The following is a 17,971-nucleotide window of genomic DNA, read 5'->3' on the forward strand; positions in this document are numbered from 1 at the left end:
GGATCACTATTGGTATTTTGGGTGGCAGTATCCTTTGTCGTGTCAAACTTTAACATTGCATAACATTAAACCCTGGCCCTGTAGAACTTCATAATGATCAGGACATGCAAAACGGCCCCTGGAAAATATTTCTGAGTGATACAGCCCCTAGTTGAGATTTGCTGGTATAGAACAGAGGCTGGCAAACATTTCTCTGTGAAGAGCCAGATACTAAATATTTTCAGTTTGGGGGTCTATGTGATCTCTGTTACAACTACACAACTCTGCTGTTATACAGGAAAGCAACCACAGACAATCAAAAAAAGAGTGTCTGCGTTCCAATAAAGCTTTATTTACAAAAGTAGTTCACGGGCAGATTTAGCCTGCTGGTTATAGTTTGCTAACCCCTTCAAATGTAGGGCAAGTCCACGGATTTCAATACAAGGAATGCTATTTGAAATTTATCAGTAGTATTTTATCCATCATAAGGATTTTGGCTGTAAATAATATGAAATCATATCTACTATTTCTAAAGACTGGATGGTTTCAGTCTTGGTTAATTGAATTATTGTCATAAAAGACCAAAGTACCTACCTTCTTTCTACTTGTTATCCTCAGCTGTTATTCTCTCCCCTCATTGTCACAAATGAATGTGATAGTGTCACGTGTAGTTATAATAGTGTATGGGGGGTGGGGGTGGATAACATGTCTGCCTATTCTCCAGGAAAACTTTCCCAGAAGTCCCTGGCTGACTTGGAATTCCACATAATTGCTATGGCATAATTATAATTCTCTTTCCTGGGCTGGAGAAAGATCCAGACCTAACACAAACCTGTGGATACATGATATTTGAATGAATTAAGATTGTGTTTAAGAGAAAAAGCAGTAGGCTTTGAGGGGGTTAGTGGAGGAAGATGTCTGTGAGATGCAGTATTTTACATAATAATTATCTTCTATTTTAAATATAATTCTGTCTTCAGTGTTACTTGAGAGGCCATTTGTTTTCTTCTGTTTCCCATCTAGTCAAAGGAGCATTTTGTGCCTGACTGTCTTTGGTCAGAGGAGAGAGAGGAGTGTGGACCAAGGTCCATTGATGACAGGTAATTTCTCTTCAGTATTGAAGAGCCAGTATAAAACCATGCTCTCCTGTTGTGAGATCAGTAATACCAGTATGTGAAAGATGGTATTTAAATTTAGTTAACAAAGCTTACTTGGTAGTCCTTAAGGGACTTCTTACTTAAATAAACCCCCCCAATAATCATAGATAGTTAGTATATCATCTCGTTTGTATTATAAGAACTGAAAATAATTTGTTGAAAAACATTCTCATGGAAATGTTATAATTATTTATTTTAGTGCTAAAGGAAATACAGAAGACCATCTGGTCTTTCAGGCCTGTAAAGGTGCTGCCCTATAATTTCAGATGAAGCAGGTGATTTGCCAAGAGAATCGTTTGGGTGGCTGGAAAGTAAAGATATAACTAGAAACTGTTTTTTCTCACTTCGTGTGCTGTGTTCCCTGCATTACATCTTGGCATTCCTGCAGCAAAGTGCCAGCTTAAAAGACCTTATGCTTGTCAGCAAGAATGGCTCTAATTCAAGTTCTAATTTTTTTCCTGGAGCTCTTCCTGAATTTTGAGCTCTTTAAGCTGTCAGTATAGGGGTTGAACAAATACCCTTAGATGTACTTATGTTTACTTTAGTGACTTTTGAAGAATGACACTGTAGTATCTCCTGGGTAAATTTGTTCAAGAGACCTTGTTTTGTATCTCCTCATCACATCAGCTGGGAAGTGGTTGCCTTTTGTATGGAATTTACTTATGTGTATATTCAAAAAAATATTAAATTCACAATCCTTGCCTCAAGGATCTCAACATTTTACTGTGAAAGAGACAAATGAGTGAACAATTAAAGTAGAGTGTGATTTGTAGCACAGTAGAGGGAAGCAAATGTGCTCTGAGAGCAAGTGTGGGTCTGAGCAGGTCAAGAAATGAAGCCTGAGTTTAGTCTCAAAGGATAACTGAGACTAAATCAAGTTAAGAAAACAGGGAAGGAGATTTTTGTAGATGGAGTGGCATGAGCAAAGGCTTAGAGGTGTCAGAGAATATGGAATGTTTGGAGAATAGCAACAGTTCACCAAGTCTAGAGGTCAGAAAGACTGAAGATGGATGCTGAGTAATAAGTCTATACTGGAGGACAATAGTATAATTGGAACTTTATCCTTAGGCAGTAGGAGTCATCAGAGGCTTTCAACCCACAGTGACATGATATAATTTATATTTTGGAAAAACCACTAAGACTGCAGAATAGAGGAGGGTTTAGAGGGGACTAAGACTAAGAGCAATTTGACAATCAAGAGGCTGGTTCAATGACCTAAAGAAGAAAAGATGAGAGCCTTGATTAGGGCAGTGGTGATAGAGGAAAAAAGTGATGTTTTTGAAATATGGAAGATAGAATTATTTTAGACTTGAGATTGTTAATATAGGAGGTAAGAAAAAGGAAAGGAATAAAAAATGACTTCTCCATTTCTGACAGGGCTTGATAGATAGTGGTTCTGTTCATTGACATATGACTATAGGAGTTGGACCAATTTGGGGTGGGGGAGGATGAGTTCACTTTGAAGTGTTTGGAAACCTAGTGAATGATTGCACGTAGGAGGCTAGAACTCAGGCAGGAATCCTGAGCTAGAGAAATAGAGTTGGGAGTTTTCAGCATCATGTAAGACCCTGACATGAATGAGGCCACGCAGAGACTGTGTGTAGAAAAGGGAGAGACTAAAAACAAGATGCCAAGAGGGTAGAGAAAGATCAGGGGAGAGTGGTGTTCTTGAAGCCAAGGAAAGAGAACAGTAATTATACTATTAAATACTGCTGAGAGGTCCAATAAGGTAAGAAATGAAAAGGGATCACTGGATCTTTTGAGGTGATATATTTATTTTTATTTAGATAAGAAATATCTAATCATTATGTAAGTTGAAATATATATGTATATATACACACATATATGGTGAAAACATATATATGTATAAATGTATAAAACATATATATATACAAAATGTATAATTTAAGAATTGCCCTAAATCCCATCGCCCAGCATAACTACTGCTAAAATTTTGATGTTTATCTTTCCAGACTTTTTCTATATGCAAATATATTCTCTATATCCAGATATGTCTATATATAACAAAGTGAGTTCCTACTATAAAAATATGAAGCACTGCATGAATTTCCTTATCATTTTTGTCCAGAAACCATGATAGTCTTCTCCACATCTTTCTAATTTTAGTATGTAAGCTGGAGAAGCACATGGTGTCCATTGAATTAAGCAACTACAAGATCATTTGTAACTTTGCAAGGCTAATTTCAGTGGAATGGTGAGGGCAGTAGCCAGATTGTTGTGGGATGGGGAATGGGTAGGTAGTGAGAGAACAGAAAAAGCATCCTAGACCACCCTTTCCAGAAGCCAGGCTGTAAGGGGACAGGAAGTACAGAATGCCAAGAGAGGATTAGGATGGAGAGGGGTGTTTTGTTTGTTTGATTTCTGGTTTGAGGGGTTTTGTTTTTGTTTTTTGCTTGGATAAGACCTTTCACTGACTTGAAGGAACCAGAAAAGGGGGATAAATTGAGGATACAAAGGAGACGTCGTGATTCATGGAGTGAAGCCTTAGGAGGCAGGAAAAGATGAGGTATAGGTAGGAAGGTGGAAACAAGCCCCATCTTACAATAAGGCAACGGGGAAGGAGGTGAGAGTGGAAAAAGATGTTGAATAGCTTGCAGATGGTTACCTGAGGTGATTCCGGTCACCTTAGAATGAAATGGCTTATACACACATATATTCAGTTATTTGCTGAAGACTTTTGGAACATGCATGGAACAAAGAACTGCCATATTGGATTAGATCCATCATAAGTTCACTTGTATCCTGAGAGTGATGCCAGGAGATGCATGTTAGAAAGGTCTAGTTTTCTCTGACAAACTGAAAGGTCAGGAACATCTCCCAGATGTTTTAGTTACCTTACATAATCTATTTGGGATTTATTATCCATGTATTTCTGTGAAGGTACTTGAAGATATATTTTCTTAACTTTTCTGCCCCCTGAGACTTAATTACCTGCAAAGTGAAGTATTTAACCTAGGGCAGTTGCATTGCATGTTGGGAAAAATACACAGATTTGGAACAAATCTTGGTTAAATTCTATTAACATTGGGAAAATGACTGAACATCTTGTGCTTCAGTGCCCTTATCTGTAAAATGGGGATGTGATCATATTGACCTCAGAGAAATGAGAAGATAGTGTGAGGTGGTGTATGTGGAGTGTCTGAAGAACAGCTGCTCAGCGCGGGTGCTCAGCATGTCCTGGTGACTGCACCCATTGCTCTCTTGAGCACATCTTGTCTCTCCCAGTGATCAAAGGCTCCTTGTCTCTCCCAGTGATCAAGGGCTCCCATTCAGTCCAGCACACCAGGATTTGATGATAAGAACATAAAACTATAAATAATGATAATAAACTTGGGCCAGTGGCCAGGAGTTGTCAATGAAGTCTTTGGTGTGTTGAAATTATGAACTATTTAAATGGGAAGAATTACTACCTTGAAATGTGCAGACTTAACAGAAACCCATATGCATTTCCTAAATGCCATTGTACATTTTATCTTTGTTTTCACAAAAGCATATCACCTGAGGTATTTTTTGGCTCATAAGCATAGTTATGCTTCTCACCAGAAGGAAGCCTGGTTTATTGTATCTGTTTTTCACATATGATTTTCTTTATCAACAAGTGTAACAGGGCGATTTATCAGGGGGCATATATGCTGAGTACCCCCGGTGCTCAGATATTAATCCTTGCTATAGAAAAATTCTAAGCAAGTATGATTGCTGTATGTGTTATGACTTTTCAAGACTGACAATTCAGTAGAAAGGGGCAAGGGTAATAATGCAGAGGAATAATCTCCCATTTACTATAGTTCCCACTGGATGCACAGCACTATCTCTTTACATTAGACCTGGTGAATAAGCCCCTTCCGCTTGGGAGACTGAGAGAGGCGGAGGTAGAAGGCTTTGATAATTTCCGAGTTTCTGCAGTTTAAATCCTTATTAACTCACCAGCACATGTGCAGATTTAACTTTGACTTTTACAATAACGTACAGTAACTCACTAGAGCTTACTTAAAAAATACAAGTCCTTAAACACTAATTAAGTATTCTTATAATCACTTAACAATTTAAAATGGCTCTTACCTAACTATCTGCATTTATTTTTTTATATCATACCTTCATATTATGAGTACTTTGTTTTCTTGATCTGTCCTCGGGTTGCGGGAATGCTTTTGCACAAGCTGGCTCATTTTTGTTTTGAGCACTTTTCTGGCAGCAAATCAAAAGGGGATTGATTCTTTCCCCATTTTTCTGCTGCACAAACTGTTCAATATTGCTCCATCAGTATGTACAAAATTTGGAGGTGCTGTTGGTTCCTTCTCTATCACCTGCTCGAAGCGCCCTGTTGAAATGGGACGACAATGGTCTTCGAGATGCTCATCCTAAGCTGAGCTCATCTCTGAGTACTCCTTTCTTGAGGGATGGTTTCTGTTTTTACATCTGAGGAGGCAGAGCAGTTCTCACCTCACCAGTGAGCATTCAGCAAGTCTGAAACACTTTGATGTTTCCCATAGCATCTGTCTGGGCCTTGTACACTCCAGTTGGTTAATACACATGCACTGAATGGATGGATGGATGATCAAAGATTGAAGGAAGGAGGAACTGGAGCCTGTGGGATTTCTTTCCTAGAATGTTGAAGGCATTTTGAGGGAGGAAAACCACTTTTTGTTTAGCTTTTCAGATAAGTAGCATCTAAAGTGATGTGTTCTCAGTTGAAAAACCCTGCATAAGAGCATTAGTGTTGTAATTTAGGCATAGTCATCTTTCGTGTGTGATTGTGAGACTTGAAGTTGGCAGAGAATCAAGTCCACGAATCGTCATAACATTTTGCCTAAATACTCAACACCGTGCTAATCATTATGAAAGGGGCAGAGTCCCTGTCCCTGAGTGTATTAGAGAGGACAAAAACTTATATAAAGCAAATAGACAACAACACAAGGCAATTTGTGTTCAAATTAAATATTATGCAGTATTCATCCTAATTAGATGGAATACAGTGGAATTCAGAGAAAGGCCGAGTCACAGGGCCTTGGGGACAAAAGGCAATTAGGGTTGGTGATGAGAAGGAAGACTTCCTAAAAGATACTGTGGTCCAACCTGTGGAGCTTGTACGGTCCTTTGCCAAATATTCCTCAAGTGGAGCTTGGCAGTGAATAAAATATTGAAGCAGACCTCACTAGTTTGAGGAAGGAAGCCCCAAGATTTTTCCTAAACAAAAATGAAACCCAGTTTTATAACATAATAACTAAAAATTAGTGATACAGTTAAAATAAGCACTGAAACCATGTATTTTTACAAATGTAAATTAAAAGAATCCTGAATATAAATTATGTTTTCTAAACAATACCAAACTATTGCTTGTTTTAGGTTGCTAATAAGTACTGAGCAAAGAATATCTCTATAAAACTGTATCTAAAAGATATTTTTAAATCTATTACTCTCCAGGAAATGAACTCCACTATTGAAAAGATCTAAAAAAAAAAAGATAAAAATTTGAAAGAAAAGAAAAAAAGATAATTATTTGAATATGTGCATAGCTAATCAAACATTTTTGAAGGCTATAGACCTAACACCCAATTTATTCTACAGATGATAGAAAAGAAGTAGGGGCCATCTGGGTGGCACAGTCGGTTAAACATCTGATTCTTGGTTTCAGCTCAGGTCGTGATCTCAGGGTCCTGGGATCGAGCCTCACATGGGCCTCTGCTCAGCATGGAGTTTGCTTGGGATTCTCTGTCCCTCTCCCTCTGTCCCTCCTGCGCATGCTCTCTCTCTAAAAATAATTAATTAAAAAAAGGAAAGAAGTAAAAAACTTAATTTGTGCCCTAATGAGTTTATAACCAAGTGGGTGATGTAAAAACTAATGTCCATTTCTTAACAATGAGCCACTTTAGAAAAAAATAAGCTCTTCTGTTACTTACTGTAAACCCAGTAGCAGTTTAGAGGTTTGGGAAAAGATGAAGTGGGAGGATGTCAATATTTGCATGTTGAATGATGAAAAGGAGGGTGTTCCAGGTGGGGGGTTTGGGAAGTGGCATGAACCAGGTGTTATAATGTGGTCCAAACCTGATGGAAACAGATTTTTGTTAAAGAAATAAGATCCAGTAGACGGTGGTCAGAAAGCGGAGCACCAAGCCATGCTTACAAGGAGGACTTGCAAATTCTTGAGGAAGAGAATGACGCAGTCATCTTGGTCTCTTAGAAAAGAAGTGATTAATTAGATGATTAATCAGATGATTAATTTGGACTGAATTATATTAAAGTGACTGAAGATAGAGCAGTTTGGTGGTTATTTGGCTGTAATCTGAATATGAAATGTTGAGATTCTGGTGAAGATAAGGGTTATATAATCATTGCATATGGAATTCTAATTTACAGGAGGTTAGAAGGACATAGAGTAAATTAATTGCCAAAGAAGTTCTGTTCCTATTAAATAATTTGAAGTTGCTTTTGGACTATATAAAGATACTTCCTCTAAATATCTTATCTAAAATATTAATAGTCTTATTCTCAGTGTTTGGAATCTACACTGAATTTTATCGTTGCTAAATGATAATAGACAGGTAGAAAAATATTTCCCTTTGGTCAAGTATATTTTGTTTAGAAAAACTTAGTCCTTCTTGGGACTTTGGAAACCTAACAGAGCACACAGTGTAAGCACTGCCTACCTGCATGTCACGTATTTTTACACCCCAATGGAAAACAAGCCATTTTTAGGTGTAGATTGAGTTTCTTTTTGCTCCAAAATGAATTTAAATGATGAGACTATGAATGCAGTGAAAACAAGGAAATGAATTTGACAGATACTAGTTTTCATTTTGAATTTCAAAGTACTGACTTTCTATTAGCATACTCCAGGAGTAGTGAATTTCTATTAAGTTGGCACATAGTTTTAAATTTTATGAGTATGCTATTGTACATATAAAAACCCATTTCAGTAAGATATGGACATGGTTATTTCTTTTTTAATCAGCAGGCTCTAGGCTATATATTATTAGTCTAAACTTGTCATGCTGAAAGTCTTGAGGCTGTGGAGCTTTCTTCATATATTCCTTTTTGGTGAACTTCTGTTTATTTGGGTAGAAGAAATAACAGGCTCCAAAGAGAATATAATAGTATTTAAAAAAAATGCTAAGGTATCTTTTAGTAGGCATTTATGCTTTGACATGAAGTGTTATTACAGCCTTTTGAAATCATTAGAATGATATTTTTGTTCTGTAGCATTTCTTTTGTTAAATGTTTTGTTAAGAAGTATGGGCTTACCATAAATAAAGGTCTTGCAAATACTGTAATACTGAAGTGTAGTGTTCAACTTTGCTTGAACAGTAGCAGACCTAACTGCCCCACCCCCCAGATAACTGCAAATAGCGAAGAACAGTTGGAAATTATATATCACTTCAGTTTAATACAAATGGTGATAGATCCTATAATTGCAGCTGTGACTTGCATCTTGGGTCATCTCTCAGTTCACGGAGCCAGGGCTTTGAATGGTTATTATGTAGAGGACAGCAATGGTCAATATGCTGCCTCTTTGTAGTCAAAGTAAGAGGAAATGAGCTTAAATTGAGCAAAGTTAGTGGAGGAAAAATAAGAAGCAAATCTTTACCATAGCTAAGCCACTAGGCCAGGCCATTTGTACAGTGGATACCACAGGAGGAGTGCCCAATACCACTCCCCCACTTCCATTTGAAGCTGGTTCCATTGCAGTTAAGTGTGTTTTGGTGGGAATCAATGTGACTTCTACTTTGCTGGGAATGGCCAGCCCTCCTTGTACCAACGGATGAAAGATTACTCCAAACTTTGCTGTGAAAGAGAAGAGAAGGCAAGGGGGTCCATGCTCAGAGACCCTTTGTTCTTCTTTGCTCCTGCCTTTATTGGTCCCTCAGGATAATCATAAATCTTTATCACTGTTTCTCAAGCACGTGATGTGTGCCAAGGGGTCTTACCGGAACTAGGAAGGTCTGTGTATGGGAAAGATACGATATGCTAATCAGCGTGTTCTACCAGTTCTGCTAAACATAGCCTAGGAGACACTGCATACTCCTCTTAGATCACAGGGTGGCTGTTTGTTCTTTGAAAGCTTCAGGGAGGGCAACTCCCCGTGGCATTCCTATGGCAGGGTGGTTGCGCAGGCCTCAGCATTCCAAAGTCCTCTGCCCTTCTCTGAAACCTTTCGTGCCTCCGTGTTACATTTTAGCAATCCAGTTAGTATGGCTGATTTCATGCTCTACACCAACCCCAACACTACGTTCTAGGGATATCTGAAGGGTTATCAAATATCCTTCCCTGTCTTTGTTTCTTACCTTCTACTCCCACCTGCGATATTTACATACCACATATTCTCCTCAACTCCAGGAAAAAAGAATAGCCCCTCTTACAATAGGGTACTTGGATATTGGAGGTGTCTTAATTAACAACAGAAAATTAAAACTACTGTTGTGTTTCAGGTAAAATGTTTGGGAGACTTTTTTAATGTTCAGTTAGCCAACATATATAGTACATTGTTAGTTTTTGATTAGTTTTCAACAATTCATTAGTTGTGTATAACACCCAGTGCTCATCACAGCTTGTGCCCTCCTTACTACCCATCACCCGGTTACCCGATCCCCTCACCTCCCTCCCCTCTGCAACCCTCAGTTTGGTTCCTGGAGTCCAGAGTCTCTCATGGTTTTTCTCCCTCTCTGATTTCTTCCCATTCAGGTTTCCCTTCCTTCCCCTGTGGTCCTCTGTGCTATTCTTTATGTTCCACACGTGGGTGACATTTTTATAGCCCTCAAATAATTCGAATTATTTAGGAACACCATTTCTTTGGAGACATTTATTCTCTATTAAGCAAGTATTGGTTGACCTTCATTTCTGCTTCTGGTGAAGTAAGCAGGGGGTGACTCTCACCTAATGTTACTTTACATTCTTCACAGGGATCACTACAATGGCAGTGATTCTAATAAGAAAAGGTGTCTCCTGGGGGGGAACTATTGGAATTTTTTGGGAGAGTGGGGGTTGGTTCACATGTGGTTTGAAAACCCATGTGTGATTTAAATATGACATTCTACTTTCTTGTTGGGAATCATTTCAAGGCATCAGATCCTCTAAAATGTGTAAATACCTTTTAGAAAGGTATGATAACAACAACAATTAGAGTGGTAATTGTAATAATAACAGAGGTGGCATTATTACTGGTCCTGGGGTCTCCACAGAGCTATCACATATGTTCCCGATCCTGGCTCCCCTGCTACCACGCATGGTTATGGTCTGTGTTTACCACAGTGGTTCTCAAAGTGCGATTCCTGGACTAGTAGCATAGGCCTCATCAGGAAATTTGTTATAGCTTGTTAAAAATGCCCCCCAAAGTGCAAAGTTTCTGTCCCGCCCCGATCTGATGCATCTCAAACTCTCTGGATAGGTCCCAGCAGTTTGCGTATGAACATACCGTGCAGGTGATTGTGATCACACAGAAATCTGAGAGCTACCAATGGCTGCCTTAAAGACCTACCACAAATTTATTATCTCATAATCTCGAAAGTTTAGAAGCCCAGGTGGACTTGGCTGGGTCCTCTGCTTAGCATCTCACAAGACTGAAACCAGGGTGTTGAAGGGGCATGTTCCTTATTGGAGGTGCTGGGGAAGAATCCATTTCAAATTTTATTCAGGGTTTTGGCCAAATTCAGTACCTTTTGGCTATAGTACTGAGGCCTCATTTCTTTGCTGGCTTTCAGCCACAGCCCACTCTTAGCTCCTAGCTCTCAAAATCTACCCATATTCCTCTCCCTGCTTTCCATATGGCCACCCCTAGCAACAGTGGGTTCAGTCCTTCTGCCATCCTCTTCTACGCCACATGACATCCTTTTGCTCCACTTCCCCATCCTCTTCTGCTCCACCTACTTCACCTACATTCTTGTCTGCTACATCTCTATGACATCCTTTTCTACCCATTGCCAGGAGAATGCTGTTTTTAAGGGCTCAGCTTTACATTGGGCCCACTTAAATAAATACAGGATCAACTCTCTATTTTAAGATCCAGTGATTAGTGACCTTAATTACATAAGCCAAGTCCCCTTTACCATGTAATGTAACCTGTTCACAAGTAGAACACAAGGGGACCAAGGTCATGGGGGTCAAAATTCTGTTTACTGGGTGTGACTCATCGCAGGGCCTTTTTCTTGGCTTTGCCAGGGTGTTACCTTGCTCACTTGCCGGGCCAGCCTCATTGTGTGCATCCCATTCTTGCCTCAAAGGAGCAAAGGTATCTGGAAGAAACTGAACTCAGGACCTGCTTTGTCTCACTGGAAAATGCAGCCATACTTGCTGTGGGCTCTCCATGTGGATCAGGGCACCTGTCTTTTGTGTTTCCCTTATCTAGCGTTCCTTTTTGTCCCTCTTCTTCCCCTCCTCCTCTTGTTCTCCAGAAAGGCTAGCTCCTCGGTTTTTCCATTTCTGTCCATATCTCCATCTTCCTCCCTAGTTCAGAAGTCCCATAGTGGTGTTGCCATTAAACTTATCCTAGGAATTCTTTAGAAGCAGTAAACATAGTGGTTGTAAGCACAGATGCTAAATCCAGGCAGTTTAGGTAGAAATTTTGTGACCTTGGACAAATTTCTTAGCTATTTTATACCTCAGTTTTGCTATGGGTGATAATGATAATGCGAGGTCATTAGCCAATATTGTTATTACTCATGAAGGTAGTATAATTCAGTGTTTCTAGGCTTGATTCTTAAAATGCTGAAGAAATTTAGAAAATTATCTCCTTTTCATATCTTTTACTCTCTTTCTTTTTTTTTTTTTAATTTTTTTTAAAGATTTTATTTATTTACTTGACAGAGATAGAGACAGCCAGTGAGAGAGGAAACACAAGCAGGGGGAGTGGGAGAGGAAGAAGCAGGCTCCTAGCAGAAGAGCCTGATGTGGGGCTCGATCCCATAACGCCGGGATCACGCCCTGAGCCGAAGGCAGACGCTTAACCGCTGTGCCACCCAGGCGCCCCATCTTTTTTAAAATATATTTTACTTTCTTAACAAAGCTTTGTTTGTAACCATCTCCATGGGTCCCCACCCCCATGGACCCCTTAAACTGGACATTTGCACAGACAGCATGCAAAGAAGTAAAAACAGCACTTTTTACATATGCAATTATTTCACTGATTTTCAGAACAAATTCATGAATTATGTAAGAGTATTGCCATTCTTATTTTACAGCAGTGAAACTGAAGCTTAGGTTAAGTGATTGACTCAATATCGTTGGTGTGAGATAGGTGAATAAACCACACTATTAGTCATTAACTTCTTCTGAATTTGCCTGTCAACCAAAGCTAGCCTGTTGTCTAATAAAGCCTCAGAGAGTTTGTTGGCAGTAGTGCTTAGTGTTGGTGAAGAGAAAGATTTGTGAAGAGAATCTGAAGCTGGAGCCCTATAGAGGGAAGGCAGGTTCGGGTGGTCTTCTAGGCAACTGGAGAATATCCTGGACCATTGCTTTGCAAAAGAACAGTAGAAGGAATGGTGAGAACTTGGAAAAGTGAGGCAGAGAATTCAAAAGACATTTTCCAGGAATGCCTGGAAAGGGGAATCTCTGTGGTACATTCTATACTCCATTAACATATTTGTCATACGAAGGCATTCCCTGGAATAGGCAACCTCGAGGAATTTTCTATCAGGACACTGTCCAAAGAAACAAGGCACTTGACCCTTGGCTGTTTATAAGTGACCTCATTTTACTCTGGCTTTTCTTTTCATTAGGTTTTGCTTTTTCTGTTATGAATGACGAATGGTTGCTAGCATCCTGGTCCATGCTTCTTCTTTACTCCCATGGAGAGAGTCTGATATTATGTAAGATACTACCCTACAGACCATGTTGGCACCTTTCATGGATATACAATTTGATATTTTGATACTTTTCAAGAAGAAAATCTCAGAGATTAAATAAATTGCTAAGAGCTTGTCCTTGGGCTTATAAATTCATGATGTATGGAAGAAGACAACCTTGCTATCTTTTGTTACAATGCCTGTTTTTTATTCTTTCACTGTGTCCAGTCAATGTTCTAAGTCTCCTTACCAAAAGCAAGTAAGATAAATGTTGTTTTTTTTTTTTTTCCTTTAAGTTTAAAGCATTGAAAAAAATAGAATCTTGTTTGTGGGCAAAACAGACTACATTAATTGTACAGATATGTAGTGTGGATTTGAGACAATGTGTCATCCCATCCTTGGAAAGATGAAAGGCAGGTGTGGGTGACTAAACACTTGATTTGTTCTCTGGCCTTCTCATTTGAGTCAATTTGGTTTGTTCACTCAGAGGAGTGTCAATCTGGTTATTTATTTTTAGTGCGTGCTTCCCTATTCCTCCTAGAGATTAAAAAAAATGCCAGAAGAATGTACTTCAAGTTTGGAGAATAATAAAAATAATAATATTGCCAGAAGGGTTTTCTGTCTACTAAGTTATTTAATTCTCACAATAACCCTATAAAACACTCATCCTGGTTTTTCATTTGAGGAAACTGAGACTCAGGAAGAATGACCAAATCACCTAATTTGGACAACATCACATTGTTGATAAATTATAGGGCTTCGGTTCAAACAAAAGTCTATGTGCCATCATTCTGTTAGCTATTGTTGAATAACAGTTAATGACAAAATCTCAGTGATATACAATAGCAAGCATTTAATTCTTGAAGCTGTTTCTGTGGTTTGATTGGGAGCTGGCTGGCCAGTCTTGGCTGAGCTGGTTTGGGCTCCAGATGCAGCTTGAATTCAGGTTTGCTCCATAGGTCTTTCTTCTTTTTTGGACCAGTGGGCTATATGTGACTCTCATCATGTACAGGAGACGGTAGCACAGGAGGACGAGTCTAACCACACGAGCATATTTCCAAGGTCTGTTCAGATCATATTTCCTAACGTTCCCCTACCCAAAGCCCAATATCAGTGAAGTGGGAAAGTATTCTCTTTTCATGAAGGTGAGGGATGGAGGGGGAAGTGACTATTTACTGAATAGTCACTTGATCTACCTTCAAAGCCCATGTACTCTTAACCCTTCTGAATTTATAAATATTGAAAGCACAGGTGGGATGACACCCTCAGTTGGGAGTTAGCCATCTTGCGTATGCTCGTCATGGGGGTCACACACTGTCATTTCTACTGACTGCAGTTGCCCCAGTCCTGTGCTCTAGAGGATATTTGACTGTTTTTCTCTTCTTTGCCACCATCTGTCCTTACTAGCACTGAAGAGGAAGATCATCAATAGTTGAATCTAGAAGACTAAGGTTATGATCGTTAATGTAAAATAGAATAATTTTTTTCTGGTTTATGCAATATGGTCTATGCTTTGATGGGGAGGATGTTTCTAATACAAGTTCTAGTACACATAGTAGAAAGCAATCAAGTGTGTGACCCAAATAGCAGGACACACAAACTCTTCTTCTAGAAACAACAGATTGCAAGGATTATACCAGCTCAGATAGTGCAGCCAGAAGAGCTTCTTACCCTTTTCTGCCTCATGCTCAGTAGCTAGCTTGAAGCTAGGGTGCTCCTCAGAGGCAATGTAATGAGAATCTTACCTATCAACATCCTGGGTTATGAGGTAGAGATTTTTCAGTACTTATCCCTCATGCTTGCTAATTTGGGTATTAAACCAAATTATGAAAATATTGTAGGGTAGAGGCGGAATTCCTAGTTTCAGTCCAAACCATATCAAAAACTTAATGGCTGGAAAAAGACCATTGAAAGTTTCTATGACTAGATTTTCCTCTTCAACAAATTAATACCATATAACTTTTCCTTGCCTTTTGCTTTTGAATCTTACCTGTGTTACGAGAAATGGCTGAAATGATTAATCCCCAAAAGAATAAATTAAGTCAGGTGTTTTGCCCAGCAACTCTTATCCTTTCATGTCTAGATTTATACGGGCTCTGCGACCTTCAGGACTCAAGGCTCTAACTCTACTTCTTGGCTTACAGTTGGCTAGAGGTCTTTGTTCATTGTCTCCCATTTCTGCCTGATGCAAGCTAGTGTCTCTGATGTGATTGTCCTAGCATTTTTGTTTCTCACCTCAGCATGTTTTGAATCTCATTTCCTTACAGTTTTGCACTGGAACATCCATAAAAGATTTTATGTGCTTTCCTTGGTCTCCCAGCTTATATGCACAAGCATGTTCATATAACAATGGTGGTTCTCTGCACAGTCTCACCTAGTACCCTTCTTTCATTATTGTGTTAAAATGACTTCGCTGCTAGTTATCCAGCTTCCCTATAGGACTTCCTTGTGCATCATCATTTATTTTGCTACTCATTATTCCATCACAACTTGAAAAAGGCTTTCAGAGAACCTCCCCAGAAATTTGCAATAACTGTGTCATAGGTACTGGACCAAGATCACTTCGGTAGATCTGGCCTCAGTAGGGACAGTGGTACTGTGTGCATGCAGAACGCATCTGGCATTTTCGTCCTTCCGCAGCACAAGAAGGTGTGCCGCCCAGCCACAGAATTCCGTGCATGTCAGAGCTACCATTTGGCAGTTGGTAGTGTGAATGGGAAATGTGTAAAGTGTTTTTAGGTTTTTGGAGGACAGGCAGCTTATCTGTGCCAGCTATTGTTGTTGTGAAGGAACACAAATCTAAATCTGTCTATACGGTTGGATCGCTGTGCTTGGTTTATTTAAAACATGGCATTTAGAGAGAGGTAAAATACCAGCACAGTGTGCCTTCGCCTTTTTTTTTTCCCAAAGCAAATTTGTTGGGTCTATTTGCTGTAGCAGTGCAGTGAAGAGGCATGCGCCTATTGTGACAGACCTTCTTTGTACTGTTAATTCTAATAGAAATAATCATCTACATTGATTTATAAGGATGGAATGGAGTGGGGACATTGATTCACAAGAAGAGAACAGCTATGAACAGTTTGATTTACAGTGGTATTCGAGCAAATGATTCAGACTTAGTTTGTACATTCTAAGGTTGCTTGTCCAGTGGTTAGTTGTCGAAATATATTCAGCAAAGAGCAGTCAATTTCTCACTGAGTAACACACCCCTGATAGAATGTACAATTTTTCTGTTGAGGCCAGGGCTGTATTTTGCGCTTGATATGTGGGAGGCTGCTACCCGCACATCAGGGGTTCTTAGGTAGGAGAGGATTGCTTTAGAATGAAATAAATAACCTTATCAGACACTAATTTTATGGGACAAGAATGTAAATGCAGTGAGTAATCAGAGAGCATGTAAATAGCAGCAAGCTAATTTTCAGAACCATCACCACTCAGTTTGCAAAATGTCCTTCCTATGTAAGAGAATGAAACTCAGCTGCCACAGGGAGTATAATATCCTCAGGGGTCAGTTATGTGAAGAAAACAAAGTAGGATTTTGTTATGACTTAGGTCCCTCATGTGGTGATAATGGTAGATCTACTGTGCTTCCTGAAAATCTTGGTTGGTCTCCTAGACTGACTTTGGTGTCCTTTCTCAGTTTTTCCGTAGAACTCTACATTCCTTGGTCACAGAATGGGTCACACTGAGGCATAATTGTTGCCTACCTTGGCTCTCTCTACCTTGAAAACATAAACTACTTGGGGTCAAGGTCCAATTCTTTCTCAGCATTTGGCAGATGGATATATGTACTAAATATTGAGTGAGTGAAATATTGTCATGCCAGTTCAGTCCCAAGGGTTTGCTTAATGTATATAGGTGCCCTCAGGAGCTCCCAGTTTTTAATGTGATTCCAACATCACTGCCTCACATAATTCTGGTTCACATTTCCCCATCTTTAATTTGATGAGTTTCAACGAGGTAGATAATCTTCAAGTATGTTCTGAGTTTTGGTGATTTATTCATTTTGAACCCCCAAGGTAACTGATTATTTCAGTAATCATTATTTCTTACCACTAATGTGTGTTTCTATAGGGAGCATGACTTCGGCAACTTCACCTATCATTTTAAAATGGGACCCCAAAAGTTTGGAAATCCGGACACTAACAGTGGAGAGGCTTTTGGAGCCACTTGTTACACAGGTAAGGGATGATTTGAAATGCTTCATTACTTGTATATGTTTCTATTGTGATTGTATCATGACTCTTCAAAAAACTTAGAAATCTCTAAAAGTGAATAATATATCATGCCGTAATGCTAAATACTGAAGATATGTTATTGCCTGAACCATGGATGGTTTTATTGCCCAGTAACAGTTGAAGTGCCTTGTTAAAAACTCATCATATGATTTTTGAAATTAGGTTGATGAGATAATTAAAGAGGGGGACTTGGTGAAGGGCGCCGTCATTCCTCCTAATGAATTCAAAGTCTAGATAAACCATTCCTAGCTCACTTTCAGATACTAATGCACAGTTGGGAAGAACTCTATTGACTATTTAAGAGCAAAGTATGTGACTTTTCTTTAGCTTACAGTGGAGAACATTTCATGTTGGGAAAATGAAATGTTCCATTTTTTTTGTTGTCATAGTTGCCACATCTCCACAGGTGACTGCCAATAGGAAAAAAAATTATCAGAATTTAAGTTTTAAAAGGTAATTTTTGTATCTTATGAAGCATATTCTTTGCTATATTAAACTCAGAAATACATGGAATATGAAAATTAAAGATTTTTATAGTATGTTTTTTAGGGAAATATTATGCAAAATTAAGTAGAAGCTTCTTTTTTTCATTATTATTAGTATTATATTATTTAAATTCAATTTTGGTTTTTCATACTGGTTTCCTATAGCTGGTATAACAAATCACTACAAACTTAGTGTCTTACAGCATCACAAATTTATTATCTTATGGTTCTGGGGTCATAAGTCCTAAGGTCAAGGTGTTGACAGAGCTGCGTTCCTTGTGGAGGCTCTGGCAGTAAGTGCATGTCCTTGTCTTTTGCGT

General features: G+C 39.0%; 1 protein-coding gene and 1 non-coding gene across 2 annotated transcripts in view; one reads left to right on the forward strand and one right to left on the reverse strand.

Annotated features, from left to right (window-relative positions):
- The window catches only part of CTNNA2 (catenin alpha 2), a 1,091,309-nt gene that overhangs the window by 119,210 nt on the left and 954,128 nt on the right, over positions 1-17,971 (forward strand). The window contains exon 2 of the mRNA XM_087863625.1: positions 17,003-17,109. Coding sequence (XP_087719751.1) covers positions 17,008-17,109 — 102 coding nt within the window. The 5' untranslated portion in view covers positions 17,003-17,007. The remainder of the gene's footprint in view (positions 1-17,002; positions 17,110-17,971) is intronic.
- Positions 3,181-3,283, reverse strand: LOC123799970 (U6 spliceosomal RNA). The gene has a single exon (XR_006781774.1). It is a non-coding gene; the product is annotated as a U6 spliceosomal RNA (small nuclear RNA).

Source organism: Ursus americanus, chromosome 7, assembly GCF_024610735.1.
Source record: "Ursus americanus isolate L20-20 chromosome 7, mUrsAme1.1.p, whole genome shotgun sequence".
NCBI classification, from domain to species: domain Eukaryota; kingdom Metazoa; phylum Chordata; class Mammalia; order Carnivora; family Ursidae; genus Ursus; species Ursus americanus.